The 17746-nt window shown below is 44.1% G+C and overlaps 3 protein-coding genes across 9 annotated transcripts in view; 1 reads left to right on the top strand and 2 right to left on the bottom strand.

The window, feature by feature from the left end:
• col15a1b (collagen, type XV, alpha 1b) overlaps window positions 1–7695 on the top strand; it is a 39057-nt gene extending 31362 nt beyond the window's left edge. For all 4 annotated transcript variants that reach the window (XM_061797218.1, XM_061797217.1, XM_061797216.1 and 1 more), the window contains 10 exons: window positions 41–66; window positions 216–314; window positions 1487–1631; window positions 1754–1809; window positions 1888–2019; window positions 2159–2257; window positions 2473–2544; window positions 3731–3928; window positions 4022–4137; window positions 6273–7695. In XM_061797218.1, coding sequence (XP_061653202.1) covers window positions 41–66; window positions 216–314; window positions 1487–1631; window positions 1754–1809; window positions 1888–2019; window positions 2159–2257; window positions 2473–2544; window positions 3731–3928; window positions 4022–4137; window positions 6273–6495 — 1166 coding nt within the window. In that variant the 3' untranslated portion in view covers window positions 6496–7695. The remainder of the gene's footprint in view (window positions 1–40; window positions 67–215; window positions 315–1486; window positions 1632–1753; window positions 1810–1887; window positions 2020–2158; window positions 2258–2472; window positions 2545–3730; window positions 3929–4021; window positions 4138–6272) is intronic.
• Window positions 7696–9295: 1600 nt separating this feature from the next.
• Window positions 9296–14146, bottom strand: dusp12 (dual specificity phosphatase 12). Of its 2 annotated transcripts, none has more exons than XM_061797222.1 (8): window positions 13985–14146; window positions 13112–13393; window positions 11583–11696; window positions 11342–11460; window positions 11160–11247; window positions 9973–10064; window positions 9641–9717; window positions 9296–9521 (listed from the first exon to the last, which is right to left on the bottom strand). In XM_061797222.1, the coding sequence occupies exons 2-8, from the start codon at window positions 13372–13374 to the stop codon at window positions 9378–9380; spliced, it is 897 nt and encodes a 298-aa protein (XP_061653206.1). In that variant the 5' UTR covers window positions 13375–13393; window positions 13985–14146; the 3' UTR covers window positions 9296–9377. The 2 variants fall into 2 exon arrangements, with proteins under 2 accessions (XP_061653206.1, XP_061653205.1); XM_061797221.1 differs by having other exon boundaries at window positions 9641–9720; window positions 13985–14143.
• A 2119-nt stretch (window positions 14147–16265) lies between these two features.
• LOC133488893 (nucleoprotein TPR-like) overlaps window positions 16266–17746 on the bottom strand; it is a 41546-nt gene continuing 40065 nt past the window's right edge. For all 3 annotated transcript variants that reach the window (XM_061797404.1, XM_061797406.1, XM_061797405.1), the window contains exons 53-55: window positions 17003–17130; window positions 16725–16838; window positions 16266–16588 (exon numbers count right to left, since the gene is read on the bottom strand). In XM_061797404.1, coding sequence (XP_061653388.1) covers window positions 16539–16588; window positions 16725–16838; window positions 17003–17130 — 292 coding nt within the window. In that variant the 3' untranslated portion in view covers window positions 16266–16538. The remainder of the gene's footprint in view (window positions 16589–16724; window positions 16839–17002; window positions 17131–17746) is intronic.

The raw sequence follows: 17746 nt of genomic DNA, 5'->3' as shown, positions 1-17746 counted from the left end.
CATGTAAACGTTTCATTTATGCAATGTTGTCTTTTGTCAGCCCCTGAGTTTCCAAACAGAATTGTGGTGAGTACAGATCAACATGCCAATTTTTACAGGCAACGGAATAACGAGCTTGACACGCCTAAAGCTTCTTTTTCTTGGCTGTTAGGCTGAGATATGTTTTTGTTTGATAATGTTTCTTGTCTGCGTCTTTTCTTTGTCAATCACTTCAGGGCGCTAAAGGCGACCAGGGATCCAAAGGTCAGCAGGGAGAAAAGGGTGACTTAGGCCCTCCTGGTCCTCCAGGACAACCAGGGCGGTCAGGACCTGTGGTGAGTTCTTATCAAGAACCACACTATTATCCATCCATTTTCCGTAGCGCTTATCCTCACTAAGGTCACGGGCGTGCTGGAGCCTATCCCAGCTGACTCTGGGCGAGAGGCGGGGTACACCCGGAACCCGTCGCCAGCAGAACCGCACTATGACCGAATTATTGTTTTCTTCCTTCTTGTGAGCTTCACTTTAAATGTGCTGTATACATTAAGGAAAATGTAAAGTGGTGCCTTGAGATATCCAACCTCTACCCAGTCACTTCAGGTGTGTCACAGGGCTTTGTCCTTGGGTCCCTGCTTTTCATCATCTACCTTTTCCCCTGGGCACCAGTTTCCATAAATTGAAAATCCTCTTTCATTGCTTTGTGGATAACAGCCAGCTCGAACTTCCCTGCAAAGCCAACATTTCACTTACAACCTCCTCCCTCCCCTCCAGGTTATCTGAACTATATCTTCTCCTTGTTGGCACAAAATCTACAAAATCCAAAATTGACAGTTTCTCCATCTCAGTTGATCGCTCCTTAGTTTACATTTCCCCTCAGATTAAGAGTCTTGCTGTTATCCTTGACAGCAAACTATCATTTCATTCACACATCAATAACATAACCAGCAGAGCCTTCAGCCGCTCTGCTCCCAAGCTCTGGAAATCTTTGCCACCAGACCGCCGCAAACAGATCTCTTTCACAACCTTTAAGAAAATCTGAATAAAATAAAAAAAAAGAATGTGGCTGCCTGCAGACTTGGACGCAAGGTGTTTCCAGGCCAACCAAGAGACGTAGTCTCCTCCAGGGCATGGGTCTGGAACACCTCACTAGGGAGGCGTCCAGGGGGTATCCTAACCAGATGCCGAGCCACCTCATCTGGCTCCTCTCAATGTGGAGGACCAGTGACTGAACTCTGAGCCCCTGTCGATGACCGAGCTTCTCACCTTATCACTAAGGGAGAGCCCGGACACCCTGCGGAGGCACTTATTTCGGCCACTTGTATCCGCGATCTTGTTCCTTTGGTCACGACCTACAGCTCGTGACCACAGGTGAGGGTAGGAGCGTAGATCGACCGGTAAAGCGAGAGCTTCGCTTTTCGGCTCAGCTCCTTCTTCACCACGAGCGTGGTCACAGAACTAATCAAACGCATATCTCAAGGCACCACTGTACTTGTTTATGTTCATTCAGGGTCCTAAGGGAGAGTCAGTCATTGGCACTCCAGGTTCTCCCGGTTCTCCGGGCCAACGTGGAGCCCCCGGGTTTGGGCGTCCAGGTCCCAGAGGGCAACCTGGCCCTGCAGGACCCCCAGGACCACTTCCTGCTTTTGAAGTGGGTAGGTAGAGGCACAAGATACCCAAGAAAAAAAATCTAATCAAATAAAAATAAAAAGCTTTAACCTTCTTCAGATGAAGGGTTGTGCTATTGTTGTCTTATGAGTGCATATACTGTCAATAGGTGTCAGTGTCCCAGGTCCTCCCGGTCTTCCTGGCCCCCCAGGTATTTCAAACCTGGTAAGAAACATGACAAGATTTTTTCCAAATAAATGTGTACATTCCTCTCACACTGATGTGTGTGATGTGTGCGCTCAGGTGACCACCTACGAGACAATTCATGCTCTGACCAGAGAGACCCACCGCACTCCGGAGGGGACGTTGGCGTATGTGTCTGAGCGCGGCGGAGAGCTTTATATCAGATCACAGAGCGGATGGCGTAAAGTTCAGGTGTGTATTTTACCTGCGTGTGAATGCTTTGGTAGATTCCCCTGACTGCCCTAAGTGTAACAAACCCGCACTTTCTCACTGGATGCTGCACCAATGTGTAAAATGTTTACGGCAGTAAGTTTGTGTGTCCTCCTCACAGCTTGGAGATTTGATCCAATCTGAGCCGTCGTCCTGGTCAGCACCACAGGCCCACAACAAACCCGGAGAATGGAGCCGACCACACCGGAGCCACAGCAGGGTACAAATACAAATACAAACACACAAAAGACAAATATGGCTTTTGAACGTAAAAAAACTGCGATTGGCCGGCAACCAGTTCAGCGTGTAGCCTGCCTCTCGCCCAAGGTCAGCTGCGATTGGCTCCAGGGCGCCTCCAATCCTAGACAGGATAAACGGTACGGAAAATGGATGGTTGGATATAAAAAAGAAATACCGTGTGTATTTGTTCGACAGGAGCTGCATGAGGGCATTAGAGGATATCAGCCCAGTTTTAACATACGGCCACAGACCAACGCTGTAGCTGGGGTGAGTGTTCACTTTTACACACCAATATGACATTGTGCAGTTTGTTTTATGTCTTTGAATTCGATTTATTTTGGGGAATCTGCCAGTAGTTTTGGGGGAAATCACAATGTAGGAGAACACAACACAGAAGTTCCGCTTGGACATCCCAAAATTTTTCTACGCTGTATTAATGCTGGGTTCATGTGCACTTCAGGGATAGATCATTTAATTATCCCTAAATAGTACATTTTGTAAGAGACTGATTAAAAGCACGCCTATTGTTGATTCAATCGCAAATGTAAATTATTAATTTTATTTTGGTGGGCGACGAATTAGGGTGTAACCCGCCTCTCACCCAGAGTCAGCTGGGATAGGCACACCTGTGACCCTAGTGAGGATAAGCGGTATGGAAAATGGATGGACTATTTTGTCTTTCACAGCGCACAAAGAACCAAACCAATTGCTTTCAGAGGGGAGGGAAAAAAAAACCCTCGGAGCAGCTAAAAGTACCCCAAATGTACGGTGCCCCCCCCACTTTCTAACTCAGGGATGGGCACCTTAAATGATGGCGGGGGCCACAATTTGTTGTCAGCACTACCAAGGGGCCACAAGGGACCGCGATTTTATTGGTTCAGTTTTTCTCCTACCGTGGCTTTCCGCCATTGCATCATTGCTCTCTTTCTGCTGATTTTCATCATGGCGTCACCACCGTTCTTTTCCGATGGAGAAGATCTTGGGCTATAGGAAGCAATGTCTGCTATCTAGTGGTGAATGGTATGATTACAATTCAAAACTCCTCCATTACAGTAGACGAAACGCAGTTATACATTTTATACATCACAATAGCTTGTGTCTGAATGGCGCTATTACAACTGATCAGGTATAGTAGAGGAAACATTTGTAATTTTCCCTCAAAAATAAGTTTGGGGGTGTAAACTAATCGAGGGCCCAGTTGCCCATCCCGAGTGTACCTACAAATTTAATATATTGGTCATGATTTTCAAAGCTTTGTTTTTTGAGCACATTTCAAACATAAATGTGGTCATGTGCTAGAAATGGCGAACATTGTAAAAAGTAGTGAAAACCACCACAAGATGAATGAAGTACTGCGTTGAGTATGGAGCGATAAGTCGAGTAGACAATACAACAAAGTTGCTTCATGGATGAAAATGAGATCTGTTCTCATAGTACGTTCTCTGTGGTGTAGCTCCATCTCGTGGCTCTGAACACCCCATTGAAAGGAGATCTGCGAGGGATCCGCGGCGCCGACTTCCAGTGCTACCAGCAGGCACGGGCCGTGGGGCTGACGAGCACATACAGGGCCTTCCTGTCCTCACACCTCCAAGATCTGGCCACCATTGTGAGGAAGGCAGACCGCAGTGACATGCCTGTGGTTAATCTCAGGGTGAGGAGGCCTATACATGCTTCATAGTTTCGCCTGGGGATGCATCACCAAAAGGACTATTCTCTTTTTTTTTTTGCTGTCCTCTCCTTTCAGGGTCAGATGCTGTTCAAAAGCTGGCTGTCCATCTTCTCTGGAAATGGTGGAACATTTGACCCCTCCATCCCCATTTACTCCTTCGATGGACGCAATGTGATGACCGATTCGGGATGGTAAGTTTCTGTGACTGAAAGTGTGGTGGAATGATTTCAGCTTCATTCCAGAAGATTACATAGTCATGATAATAAAAGCGCTTGAGATCATGCATAACCCAACATTTTGAATTTTTTTTTTTCCCTCCTTTGTTAATGTGAAGGCACCCATCATTAGCCAATTGGAGGGTGAGCCATCCATCCATTCTCGACACCGCTTATCCTGTTTAGGGTTGCGGGGGAGCTAGGGCCTCACTTATCAAAGCGTGTGTAGGATTCTTCCTAAAAGTATACGTACGCACAAAGGCATGGTGTACAAGCAAAAAATAAGAATAATAATCTATCGAACAGTGCGCATGCACATGGGCACACCTGTAGGGAATTTGCCTTGATACGTGTTTAAAAAAAAAAAAAAAAAAAAAAAGAGAGAGAGAGAGAGAGAGAATTACGGCGCATCCTCAGTGTTACTGCTACTACACTGGGGGGGGGAAAAGTCATATGAATTTAAATTAATATGATTTTTTTTTTTTTTTTAATCGGCGGCAAAGAGAGGAAATTACATAACGGACTGTTTGTGATACGCACACCTGTAGAGAATTTTCCTTGACAAGTCAAGAGTTCCACTTAGCGAAGTGCGCACCTGGATCCCACAGCAAAATCATCTCCCGCCACTCCAGTCTCCAGCGCTGCTCCACCGGCTCTGTGTACTTCCTTCCTCCCTCTTCCTTTCACTGGCTTCTTCCATCCTTGCTTCCCAGGGCTCTGGTTAGCTCCATCAAGATAACCTGCTTGGATGTTGTTGAGAACAGCACTATGTCCGGTCTGAGGCGCGTCTCCTCGATGTCATTGGGGAATCTGACTTGCTTCCCCAGGTCTACCCTTCGCTACTAGTCACTTGCCGTTCCCAATAGGCCTGTCTGAGCTTTTTGTCGTCCGGGGTGGGATTTCTCCTGCTCTTAAGAACCGGATTTTGCGCCTCGGTGGTTGTAGTCGTTTGTATTCGTTTAGCACTTAGTCATAGCTGCAGCGATAGCGGCCATCCCCAAGCGCCTTAGGACAACTACTGAAGATATGCTCCAGGGATCCTCTTCCCTGGCACAGGGTACACACTGAAGTTTCAACTTTTCCCCAGCAAAAGAGGTTGGATTGACTGGGCAGGGTGTCATATACTGACTGGGAAACTTGATGCGGTGCAGTTCAGCTCTCCACAACTCTGCCCACGAGCTCTTCCTCTCCATGGCATCTTCCCATCTGGTCCGTGCACCCTGCTGCGTCATTCCAACCATCTGGTAAGCATGCTGCTCCTCCAGCCTGGCCCTCATTTCTTTTTGGACCAGGTCTCGCCTCCCCTTGCCCTTCAGCCTGCTCTAATGGGCAGTTGCCATGTTTCCCAGTCCTGCATGGCAGCAAGCCACAGATCTCACCAGTTCCAGCGACGCGCACTGGATTCTGCCTTGTCCACCGCCTCATGTGACCTCCATTTTCTGCCTGTTCTGACTTCAATGCCAACTTGACACCTCTGGGTCCTTGGACTCCATGGACTGAAGAACCACCCTAGCTCTGGTGACCATGAACTCCTCGCTAAGGCTGCTGAACGGTAGCATCAGCTTGGTCTTATTGCCGTAGAGGGCGATGCTGCTCAGACTTCTCAGCAACCCCAACCGCCGGCAGAGGAAATTGCTAACCCTTTTGTCAAGTCCTTCCAAGGGAAGAGATAGGAAATTCGTACACAAGCAGAGGCCACAGAATCCGGGGTAGGATGCCATGTTGATATAACCAGGCTTTGAATTTACCTGGAAGGCCTGATTTGCCGACAGCAGTCAGCCAGCTCTCCAGCTGTTCATTCCTTGCCTTGATGGATGCGGCATCCTTTAGAGAGCAGTAAAATATTTTTTCCAAGGCTCTTCACAGGCTTCTCTGTGACTGATTGAATTGGTGTACTTCGAAGGGAGAAATGGAACCGGTCTGTTATCTTCCCTCGCTTTAGTACCGGGGAATTGGATTTTTCTGGCATCCTAGCCCAGGTGGTTACTTTCTCCAAGCCACGGAGGATCCATCTGTATCCTGGGACTAACAGTGTTAGTCTGTGAATGACTGGCACCCACTCCAAGGTGCAGACTACTTACTGCATGTATGTCTCTTTCCCTCCTTTCCAGGCCAGAGAAGCTGATTTGGCATGGTTCTAGCACTACGGGAATCCGCACAACAATGAACTACTGCGAAGCGTGGAGGACTGCCGATATGGCGGTGACAGGTCAGGCCGCATTGCTTCAGACAGGACGCCTGTTAGGAGAGCACACCCGTTCGTGCTCCAACCACTACATCGTGCTGTGCATAGAGAACACATATGTCGGGAACAACCATCAACGGAGAACCTGAAGACAGCACATAAGCAGGCATGCTTAAAATGTGCAGCGTAGAACATTTGAAAGTACGTTTGAACAGCAACAACATCCCGGTGCGCTTTAATATTATTATTAGGACTTAAGTGCATGACAAAATCAGGTTAACATGCAGAAACTGCATTGTTACAAATACATTTGAATCCACTATTTTAACATTTTAATTGGCATCCAAACCGGACTTTGCTACAACTACATAGATTGAAGGATGCATCCAAGTTTAGTTCAAGTTATTTATTCTTCACTCATCTAGCTACATCACACAGAAAATGAACATCTAATGTATTATTTGTAAAAGAGGCTTTTAGAGATAACAACACACAAATGATTTTTTTTTTTTTTTTTTTTTTTTAAACTTGGGCTATTGTCTTCACCCTAGTAGAGAAAATATTTTTTTTATGTTCCTTTTCATTGCTATTCCTGTTGCATGGTAGTAGTGTGTAAGAGAATTTGACTGTTAAAAAAAACAACCTAAGTTTAAACTACACTTCATTAGAAAATGTCCATGCGTGGCCATGAAGGGAAAATTGTGATTAAAGTATAAATTCATAAAACATAAGAGAACAAGCATGCGCTGTTAGTGAATACCACTACACCTAAATGTCAATTCCAGAGATGAATAGAATATTAACCACACATGCTGGCTAACAGATGACAAAAGCGTGAACATTCACACAAATGTTCCCCCGCTGAATAAGATTTTCTTCTATGACAAATTGTTCCCATAAATCAAATTTATTTCAGGATATTCAGTGTTATCAACACCTCAAGCTCAACAAGTCTACTTTTTGTTTTAGCCTTCAAGTTAAAATTCCATTGGGATTTGTAATAATTTATACTGTAGCAACATTTACTTTGGAAATCTAGTGTGATCACTTATAAATTTGGATGGAAAAATGTATAGATGTGTGTGTTTATGTTCATGTATAATTGTTTTTGTTTTTTTTCATATTCAATAGTTAGTGATTTTTGTTTGGGCACTAAACGATTGATTCTTTTCTCCCAGAAAGTATTGATAGCGATAACAGGAAAGAAAGAAAGTTTGCTACATTTGAAAATGTTGTCGTCTGTCATGTCTGATTTTGCTGTTCAAACAAAACTTGAGCTTCTGAGGTCATGAGAGCATTTGTACTGACTGACTGATTGTCACTGAATAAATATCTAATTATTGTTTTTATTTTATTTTTGTATTTATTAAACCATTTATCCACATAAGGCCATTGAGGACAGATTCTTAATCGCAATGCCGACCTGCCTGCAGACAGCAGAGTACAATGCAAAAAAAGCAAATACAAATAAAGACATACTGTACAACAAATTGTACAATGTGATGTACATGAACCGTGCACAAAACATATACAAAAAACACAACATACACAAAAGAATAATACACCGTAGCCCCCTTCACTAAACTCTGAACTCTTAATAGATGAGATGAGAGTCTCCATTGACCAGTGGGAGGGCGCTGGGATCAAAGATTTTGTTTTGGAACATCGATTTTTAGCGGTGTGACCATCACTTTGGGGAGTTAAAGAAGCAAATCATGGAACAGGAGAAACTGCATTGCTGCCAGTTGCTCATCTCAGACGTGCAAAGCAAAAGAGGTAACACAACTTGCATTATCTACACTGATGCTGAGCTATACACTCATGCTCACCATTATTGGCACGCCTTTATTTTTTGCAGCTGCAGCTGTTTAATGCTCTTTTTGGGGAGTCCAGTAAGAAGACCATTACAATAGTCAAGTATACTTGAGATAAAAGCATGGATGAGCTTCTCCTGGGCTGCTTAACACATGCAAGCCTTCACTCTGGATATCTTTTTCAGATGGTAGAAGGCAGTTTTAGTAATTGATTTGATATGACTGTTGAAAGTCAGGTCGGAATCTATCAGAACACCAAGGTTTCGAACTTGGTCCTTGTTTTTTTAAACATAGTGACTCCAGGTATTTATCAACAGCAATCCTCTTTTCTTTATTGCCAAAAACAATTATCTCAGTTTTGTTTTGGTATAATTGAAGAAAATGTTGGCTTATCCAGTTATTTATCTGTTTTAGACAGAGACACAACACCTCAATTGAACTGTAGTCATCTGGAAAAACTGCTAGATATAACTGCAGTTATAACATCTGCAGAGCTATGATAGTCAAAATTAAAGTTCTGAAATATTTGACTTAAGAGTAGCATATACAGGCTGAACAGGAGGGGTCCAAGAACTGACCCTTGAGGGACCCCATAGGTCACTGCCATTCGATGAGACTGAACACTTCCAATAGTTACAAAATAACTCCTTTCCCCCCCAAGTGGGACCTGAATCATTTCAGGACTGTTCCATTTAGTCCTACCCACGTTTCTAACCTGTTCAGCAGTATATTATGATCTACCGTATCAAAAGCAGCAAGTGACTAGAGCGCCTGTCTGTTACGCTTCTTACGCCTCACCCAATATGTTCTATGTCTGTGTGGGTAACCCTTATAAGCGCACCATCTTATTGCATAATAGATAATTTTTTTAGTGATGCAGATCTAGTTCTGAACGTAAGTCAAGGAAAAATTACAGCAAGCTATCGCAGGCTACATAGAAGGGCCTTGAGTTTGAAACCTGTGCTCTATAATCAGTACAAACCTTTATGAGAAACGAACACAGTACAGTACACTGTCATGACCAGATTTTTTTTGTTTTTTGTCTTCTCTGCTTGGGATGAGCAGCACGGTGGGACACTTGGTCATTTTTCGATAGTATACGGTAGGTAGGTACTGATAGGTAAGATAGATACTGTATTGATGAGACATTTTTATTTGAAGTGATGTGCGGATTACATTATCTGTTGTTTATTTCCAACTGCGAGGAGTGTCGTGCGTTATCTCTGTATGTTAATGACCCGTATCTCATCCACTCTGTTTCGGTGTAGCTGAAAGGAAGGCGTGATCCAGCGGCCGCACGAACACTGATCTCCACACCAACTGAACGAACCCAGCTTGGATTGGCATTTAGGACACAGCAGCTGCAAACAAAAGGAAAATAATTGAGATAGCCAACTACCACACTTAAAAACATCATGCACAGTTGACAAAGGTTTAATGAACAGGTGTGTATCTGTGTGAGTGCCAGTGTATGCTGTACCTGTCCATCCATTACGCCAAGTAAAGCTTGTTCCATCCACTGCACTGGTTCAATGAAGTATGATGTACACTGGACTCCTTCTATACAAAGAAGATATTTCATTTCTACTCGTGGCTCCGCAGCTTCACATTGCCGCACATCTTGCTTCAGGTGTTAAAGGCCGGCCGCGATTAAATTTTGTGATCATCACTAACAAGAAAATAAAAATACTCAATTTAAATCACATCCACACATTGACGGGTGTGTGGTCTGTGACAGAAGGCCCAAGGTTCATTTTGCCTGACCGTTCATAGTTGCGAAGAGGAGGCCCACAGTGAGCATGCCCTTCTTACCAGTCAGGTTAGTGGACTTTTTGTGGCCGAAAGCTGTCGCTCCTTCTCCCACTGGGTGACTGAGAAGACTGGAACTGCGGAACAGAGTTCTTCTGCAAGAAAGAGGAGAGGGTGGAGCTTAGTGAAGTGCCCAATTATGATTGGACTTATATCCGATTTTTTTTCCCATTACCATGTTCATTTCAAGCGAGACATATCCAATATGGATGTGTTCACACTGACCATCCATTTTCTTCTGCTTATCCGAGGTCGGGTCGCGGGGGGAGTAGCTTTAGCAGGGACGGCCAGACTTCCCTCTCCCCAGCTACTTCTACTCTTCCGGGGGGATCCCGAGGCCAGCTGGGAGACATAGTCTCTCCAGCGTGTCCTAGGTCGTCCCCGGGGCCTCCTCCCGGTGGGACGTGCACCAACCCTCGGGTACTGATTGTGGGGGTGGGGGGGCGTTCATCCCAATCACGCCCTTCCAGGTCTCACTGTCATTGCCCACGTGAGCATTGAAGTTCCCTAGCAGAACGATGGAGTCCCCAGCGGGAGCGCTCTCCAGCACACCCTCCAAGGACTCCAAAAAGGGTGGGAACTGCCGTTTGGTGCATAGACACAAACAACAGTAAGGCTACCCTCTCGTCCAGTAGGGTGAACCCCAATGTACAGGCGCCGAGCCGGGGGGGGCAATCACTATCCCCACACCTGGTCGGCGCCTCTCACCGTGGGCAACTCCAGAGTGGAAGAGAGTCCAACCCCTCTCAAGAGGACTGGTACCAGAGCGCAAGCTGTGTGGGGAGGCGAGCCCGACTACATCTAGTCGGAACTTCTTGAGCTCACACACCAGCTCGGGCTCCTTCCCTGCCAGAGAGGTGACATTCCACGTCCCTAGAGCCAGCTTCTGTAGCTGGGGATCGGATTGCCAAGGTCCCTGCCTTCGACCACCGCACAGCTCGCACTGCACAAGACCCCTATGGCTCCTCCCATAAGTGGTGAGCCCATGGGAAGGGGGACCCACGTTACCCTTTCGGGTTGTGCTCGGCCGGGCAACATGGCCGCAGGCCCGGCCAGCAGGCGCTCGCCCTCGAGCCCCACCTCCAGAGGGCTGCCCCGGTGACCCGCGTCCGGGAAAGTGAAACCTAAAACTAGAACACCTGCCCCTAAAAATGTCTGTGCACGTGCCTGCATAAGGTACTAAGATTTACCTGCACTTCCTGCAACGATAGGAGGCTTCAGATGATTTGGACTGAGCGGGGTCAGCTGCAAACACTTCCCTGGGAACCTGCTGCAACTCTGCTCACACACGCAAAGAACAGCATGTATGAATAAATAAGATGAGAAATACAAACAGAATAACATGACTCATCCTATAAGGACTTGTGCTGACCAGGATATTTCTCAGTGATCTTGGTCAGTCTGTATTGTTTATACAGAGGGCTGCTGGTGTCCACTTCACACTGCAAGGCCTCATACAGACACAACTGCTCCTCAAAACCACTGTTGACCCTGAAATACACAACCAACTCACCCATCACATACGCTAGCTTGCACTATAACAGCAGACAACGGCAAAGTGAAATTACTCAAGACTGCACAGACTTGGCATCAGGCAGTAATGGGACACTTACTGTACATCCTGCTTGACACTCTTCAGTCTATGATAAGCCTCAGCGAAGCCCAGCTTGTATCGCTTCATGAGGAAAGCAGTCACAATAGTGGCGCTGCGACTACGTCCAGCCTGACTGAAGCACACACACTTTCATTGTCTCACTTACCTGCGTTTGAGTTTTTTTTATTAACAAAGTCATATAAATATATATTATTTTGTATACATTACCATATAATTGGTATGAAATCCCATCCATCCCTATTGTCCTTTTTAGATTCATGGATGAGCTGGAATCTATCCCAGTTGACGTTTGGGGGCGAGACCACCCTGGACTGGTCACCAGCCAATTGCAGAGCACATATAGACAAGCAAGCATTCACACTTAACATTTACACATATGGCCAATAGAAATCTTTAAATGGAATGTAGGAGGAACCCCCTGAGCACCCCATAGCACTCGAAGTGCGGGGAGAATGTGCAACCCAGAACCTTAGAACTGTGAGGCAGATGTGTTAACCATTAGGTCACATGCTTTCCATAAATCATATATACCCAAATTCAAAATGTCACATCCGGGGACAACATTTTTGTTCATTCCTTAGTGAGGACATTTGATAGTTTTGACAGTTTTTCTTGGGAACGACCTGAATAATATACTGTATACACACAGTATCATATTCACTAGGGACGGGGGCGAGTACCAATACCAGGTATCGGGCCCATACCGGCCTTATTTCAAGGTATCGGGTACTTAAAGCTGCCGATATAAGTCAGCAATACTAAATGCAAAATAAAATAAAAAAAATAAAAAAAAAATTGACTGAGTAATTCATCTTCACCAGTAGTTGGCGCTACACTGCGGTGGTTTGACACATGGGTGAATCATTATGTGCATCAAAAAGAAAAAGAAAGAAAGGTCTTAGTTCACAGTTATATGTCATTGTGTTAATAGAAATGTAATGTTTCAAAACTACGAGTGGTATCGGTACTCACTATTGGTAAGTACTCGTAATGGTATCGGTCTGAAAATTGAACATCGCTAATATCCACCATATAACTTTGTTTTGTCATCAGCGGATATGCACACCAATACACTATATATTTTATAAAGCAGGGCGTGTAATATTGGTTAGGACGTCTGCCGCAAAATTCTGAGGTTTGGAGTTCAAACCTCAGCTCCACCAATGTGTGGAGTTTGCATGTTCTCCCCAGGCTTGTTTGGTGTGAGTGCGAATGAATGTTTGTCTATATGAGCTCTGCGATTGACGAGTGACCAGTCCGGTGTGGTCCAGCTTTTCCGCTACCGTAATGAGGACAACCGGTATAGAAAATGGATGTCAAACCAGAGCATTACTTATCTACAGTATATCTATTTGTGTACAAACTTGGGATGTGCCATGTTGTGCAATTATTTGTTATTCAGCCATAAATGGAATTGATCATGTAAACATACAGTATACACACGGAACACTATTTTGACATTATTAATTTCGCCTAGATTTCATTACAAATCGTTTTTTCTGCAATATTAATTACCTTCACCCTTACCAGTGGACAAGCGCCGCGCCGCCTCCATCCACAGCCTCCTGAATAAACCGATAGCAGTCGTCCAAGTAGCTCAAGAGGTCGGCTGTCACCTCATCCAGGACGTTGATCCATTTCCCGCAATAGCCAGAGTCCATAGGCAGTAGAGTCCCCGGGTCCACAGAGTCCACAGACACTATGTGAGTGATGGCAGCTTCTGCCAACCCCTGACTGTCATTAAGGTCGGCCGCGGTTCCAATGAACACACCGGGATCCACCAGGAGCATGACTCACACAGAGATGGACCTGGAGATGGCGATACAAAAGAGTCATCTTCTAAATTATTTTAGGACTTTTAAATGCATGTCCAGCTGTTGGAAAATGTTTCAGTACAGTATTTCTTGCACAAGTAGCGGAACGGTAAAAGTTACAAAGATTTCCAAGAACATCCACGTCTATGCCTTTCTGTCACTCTGCATTTTTTTTTTTTTTTTTTTGCAACTTGCTGGTGACACTCAAAATTCAGTGACCACTTCCCTGAGAACATCCTGAAGCGTCCAATGGCAAAGTACGTACTGGTCAATTGTTAGGAGTCGTCTTGCCCAAGATGTCTACATGTGAACAGCATGATGACGAGGACTATTTTTTCAATTTTAATTAAACCAGGAAATCAATTGGTCGATTCATGGATTATACACCTGTTGTGAATTTTGCCGTTCAGCTCCTTGTTAGACAAGAGCAAGCTGTGCAAATAATAATGAAACATTCAACTTTTGGACATATGCACTAAATGAAGTTGAGCCTAATCCAGAACTTTTTACGAGTAGTATGACATTTTGTTAGCCTGCCTCACACATTTGGAATAATTTACGAAAATTAACGACCGAATAAACTCACCTTGTCAGCTAACCCCAGACGGTAGGCTACGTTCTAAGGCGTCTTTTACTTTAGCGACGGATATCATGCCATCTTAAGGTAAATCATACGACGTAATAGGAAGAGGGGAAACACTTGCAGCTCCTGAGTTCGTCCTTAACACATATCCGGGTCAAACAGACACGCTAGATTTCTGTTCCGACTGCGAAAGCTTCCATTGTCTCATGTCTTAAATTTGGTTAATAAGTAGTTAAAAAAACAACAACAAAGATATTTTAGTATCCAAATAATTCCATCCATCCATTTGTTACACTGCTCGTCATCATTTGGGTCAGGATTGAGATGGAGCCTATTCCAGATGAATTAGGGCAAGAGACAGGGTACATTCTGGATCGTTCACATCAGTCATACCGAATGTTTAGCAATTGGACGATTCCTGCTTTGTACAATGCAGTGCCATAAAAAAAGTATTGGCTCCCTTCTCAAATTCTTTAATAAAAATATCAGACAAATGTAACCCAAGTGAACTTAAAATGCTATTTTTAAATGATGACTTCATTTATTAGGGGGGGGGGGGGGGAACTATTCAAAGTTACCTGCCCTGTGTGAAAAAGTAATTACCCCCTTTGTTAACTCACAAATTGTGGCTAATCACAATTTTTGGTTAATTTTCACTGATCACACCCAAGCCTGATTACCTCCAGACCATCCCCCCCAAAATTAAATGGACAAATATAACCCAAGTGAATTTAAAATGCTGTTTTTAAATAGTGATTTCATTTATTACGGTAAAACAAAAATCAGTTACATGGCCCTGTGTGAAAAAGTAAGGCCGGCCTAAACCTAATAAATGGTTGGGACATCCTCAGCAGCAACAACTGAAATCAAGCATGATCTTTAACTGGCAATGAGCCTTTCACATCTCTGCATAGATATTTTTGGCCTATACTCTTCATTTCAGAATTGTTTGAATTCAGCAAAAATTGAGCATGAACGGCCTTAAGGTCATGCATATAACTTGGATTCAAGTCTGGACTGTGACTAAGCCACTCCAAACCCTTCATTTTGTTTTCTTAAGCCATTCAGAAGTTGACTTGCTAGTGTGTTTTGTATCGTTATCCTGCTGCAGAACCCAAGTGCGCTCCAGCTTGAGGTCACAAACTGATGGCTGAACATTCTCATTCAGGAGTTTCTGTTAAAGAGCAGAATTCATGGTACCATTGAACACAGCAAGTTGTCCAGGTCCCGAAGGAGAAAAGTAGTCCAGCACCATCACACGACCACCACCATGTTTGACTGTTGGTATGATTTGTATTTTTTTTTCCCTGAAATGCTGTGTTCCAAGTACACCAGATGTAACGAGACACACACTTTCTAAAAAGCTCAACTTTCATCTCGTCAGTCCATATAATATTCTCCCAAAAGTCTTGGGAATCAGTCAGGGTTTTTTATTTTTGGGCAAAAGTAAGACAGGCCTTTATGTTCTTTTTGTCAGCAGTAGTTTTCACCTTGGAATGCTGCAATGGATGCCATTTTTGCCCAATCTCTTGCTTATTGTTGTGTCATGAACACTGACCTTAACTGAGGCAAGGGAGCCTTGCAGTTTTTTAGAAGTTGTCCTGAGTTCCTTTGTGGCCTCTTGGATGAGTCTTTGCTGTTCTCTTGAGGATAATGGCTCTCCCTATGGTTCGCTGGAATCTTAAAAGTTTTAGAAATGGCTGATGTCAACTATTTCTCGACTGCTCTGGAATTTTTTGGGATCGTGCCATTTTGTTGTAGCTGTTTCAGCTCTTTTGTCAGAGTTGATTTTGTCGGAGGTAATCAGGCTTGGGTGTGCTCAGTGAAAATTAACCAAAAATTGTGATAAGCCATAATTCATGATTTAACAAAGGGGTTAATTTTTGTTCTTACAAACTCTTCAGATGGGTAATTGACACAAGCACTACGTCATTTCTGGGTCTAAGATCCTTCCACAGTCTATTGTGTTCATTGCTGTGACAAAAAAAAATCCAAGTATTTTTTGTTCTTGATCAATAAATTAGTAATTAGCAGTGTCCAGATCTCATTTTCTGGTGCTGACTTATCCTCATGGACCATCAGCCTCTTCACTGTGGCAGCCCACTCCGCTGAAGGCGTTGACCATCGTCAGCAAGTAAACTCGAACACAGTGGGGTTGAGATATTCTGAGTAAATATCCAGAAGAGAGTGCGCTGGAGAGAACTGCTTCCTAAGCAGGTTGGTTTTAAGTAACTCCCATATCTGTACCTTAAAAGCGAAACATGACTTACTTCAACAACAGTGCTTCTTGTTATTAACTTTATTAGAAGGCTATGGTATTTTTGCAAAAATAGGACTAATAAAAATGACAACACTAGGACTGAAAAGGATTGAACACATGCAAAACACTAGCTCTGATGCCAAAATCACATGACCAGTGAATATACAATAAAGATCACATATGATCTCACAAATTTGTCAATAGCGTGTGACAAACTCAAGAACACATTGATCCTCTTAATGGATTTGACTTTTGATTCCTTATTGGATGGCATGTGTGGTTGAAGTGAACTGATATTTAGCTGGAGTTCCCTCTCCCCGATCCTCCTCTTGATCGACCAATTGTCCCTGACACAAAGAAAACAAAAAAAAAAGGTTGAGCATTGAAGCGATATAAGGTTATTAATAAGGTTTAGTCCATGTCTAAAGTTGCTATTGGATAAACAGCTCCGTGACTCCATCTTAACATCATTCCGTTTCTTACCTCTGCGGCTGATCAGCATGCGTCCTTCGCCCCTTCCTCTGGCTCCTCTGCCGAGTGGGGTGCTCATCACAGGTTGACTGGTCACTGCGCGCCTCTGAGTGACGCTGCTAATGTCTGCAAACAGCACATGGTGAGACAGGAAGACATCAACAACGCTTTTCTCTGACGTAACGGTCACTGTCACTGCATTGCACACTTCCTGTTATATTAACGATAACTTTTAGGAGTGCTATCAGTAACGAGAACGTTTTCAAATGGCGTCTTGTCAAACATCTTACTGCTCAATGTGTTGAAAATTGTGGAGGAATCGGGGTCTTGACTGGTGGATGGAAGTGATGCATCTTCGCTCTGCTGTCCTACTGTCTCCATGTCAGCGTGGCTGTCCAAAGAAACCTCAACAGTAGGACTACAAGAGACAAATATGAAGATATAAAGCATTAAATGTATGGGTCATTTTCATATAATTTGATCAATAACGGTAAAACACACACACACAAAAAAATAATAATTGAGCAATGTTTTATCCTATATTTGGAAGTGGTGACGCAACAGCCTTGAAGGAAGCCTGGAGGCTTTCCCCACTGTGGACCGCAACTTGGCAATATGGATTTGTCATTGTTGGAAAAGAAAGCCTTAACTTTGCTTATTTGAAGGAGGTGACGCAGCACCAAACAAAGGGAATGGAAATATACCATACTAATGTCACAGTAGCATCTCAGAGTTTAAACTCGTTCGTGAGCTTTCTAGTTCCAGGGAGAGTGCTTCGAGGTGTATTTCAGACTGGGGAAAGGGAGTTTGAAAGTCTCCCGCAGAGACGTCTCAGTATATTATTTTTCTATTGGCCCAAAGTTCGGGATAGTGAAACACTGCAATTATTATACCTTCCTCCATTTCCGCCAAAATAGCCCTCAGAAATCACTCCAGCAGCCCTGGTCCCAATGGAGGAGCTTTTTGACATTCCCGCATCAAAGCTCCAGAACAGAAAACTTTTCTATCCGATGACGCGACGCTGGGCTTCAGAC

The sequence above is a fragment of the Phyllopteryx taeniolatus genome, chromosome 14 (assembly GCF_024500385.1).
Source record: "Phyllopteryx taeniolatus isolate TA_2022b chromosome 14, UOR_Ptae_1.2, whole genome shotgun sequence".
NCBI lineage: Eukaryota > Metazoa > Chordata > Actinopteri > Syngnathiformes > Syngnathidae > Phyllopteryx > Phyllopteryx taeniolatus.
This window is presented reverse-complemented; position numbering and strand designations above follow the sequence as displayed.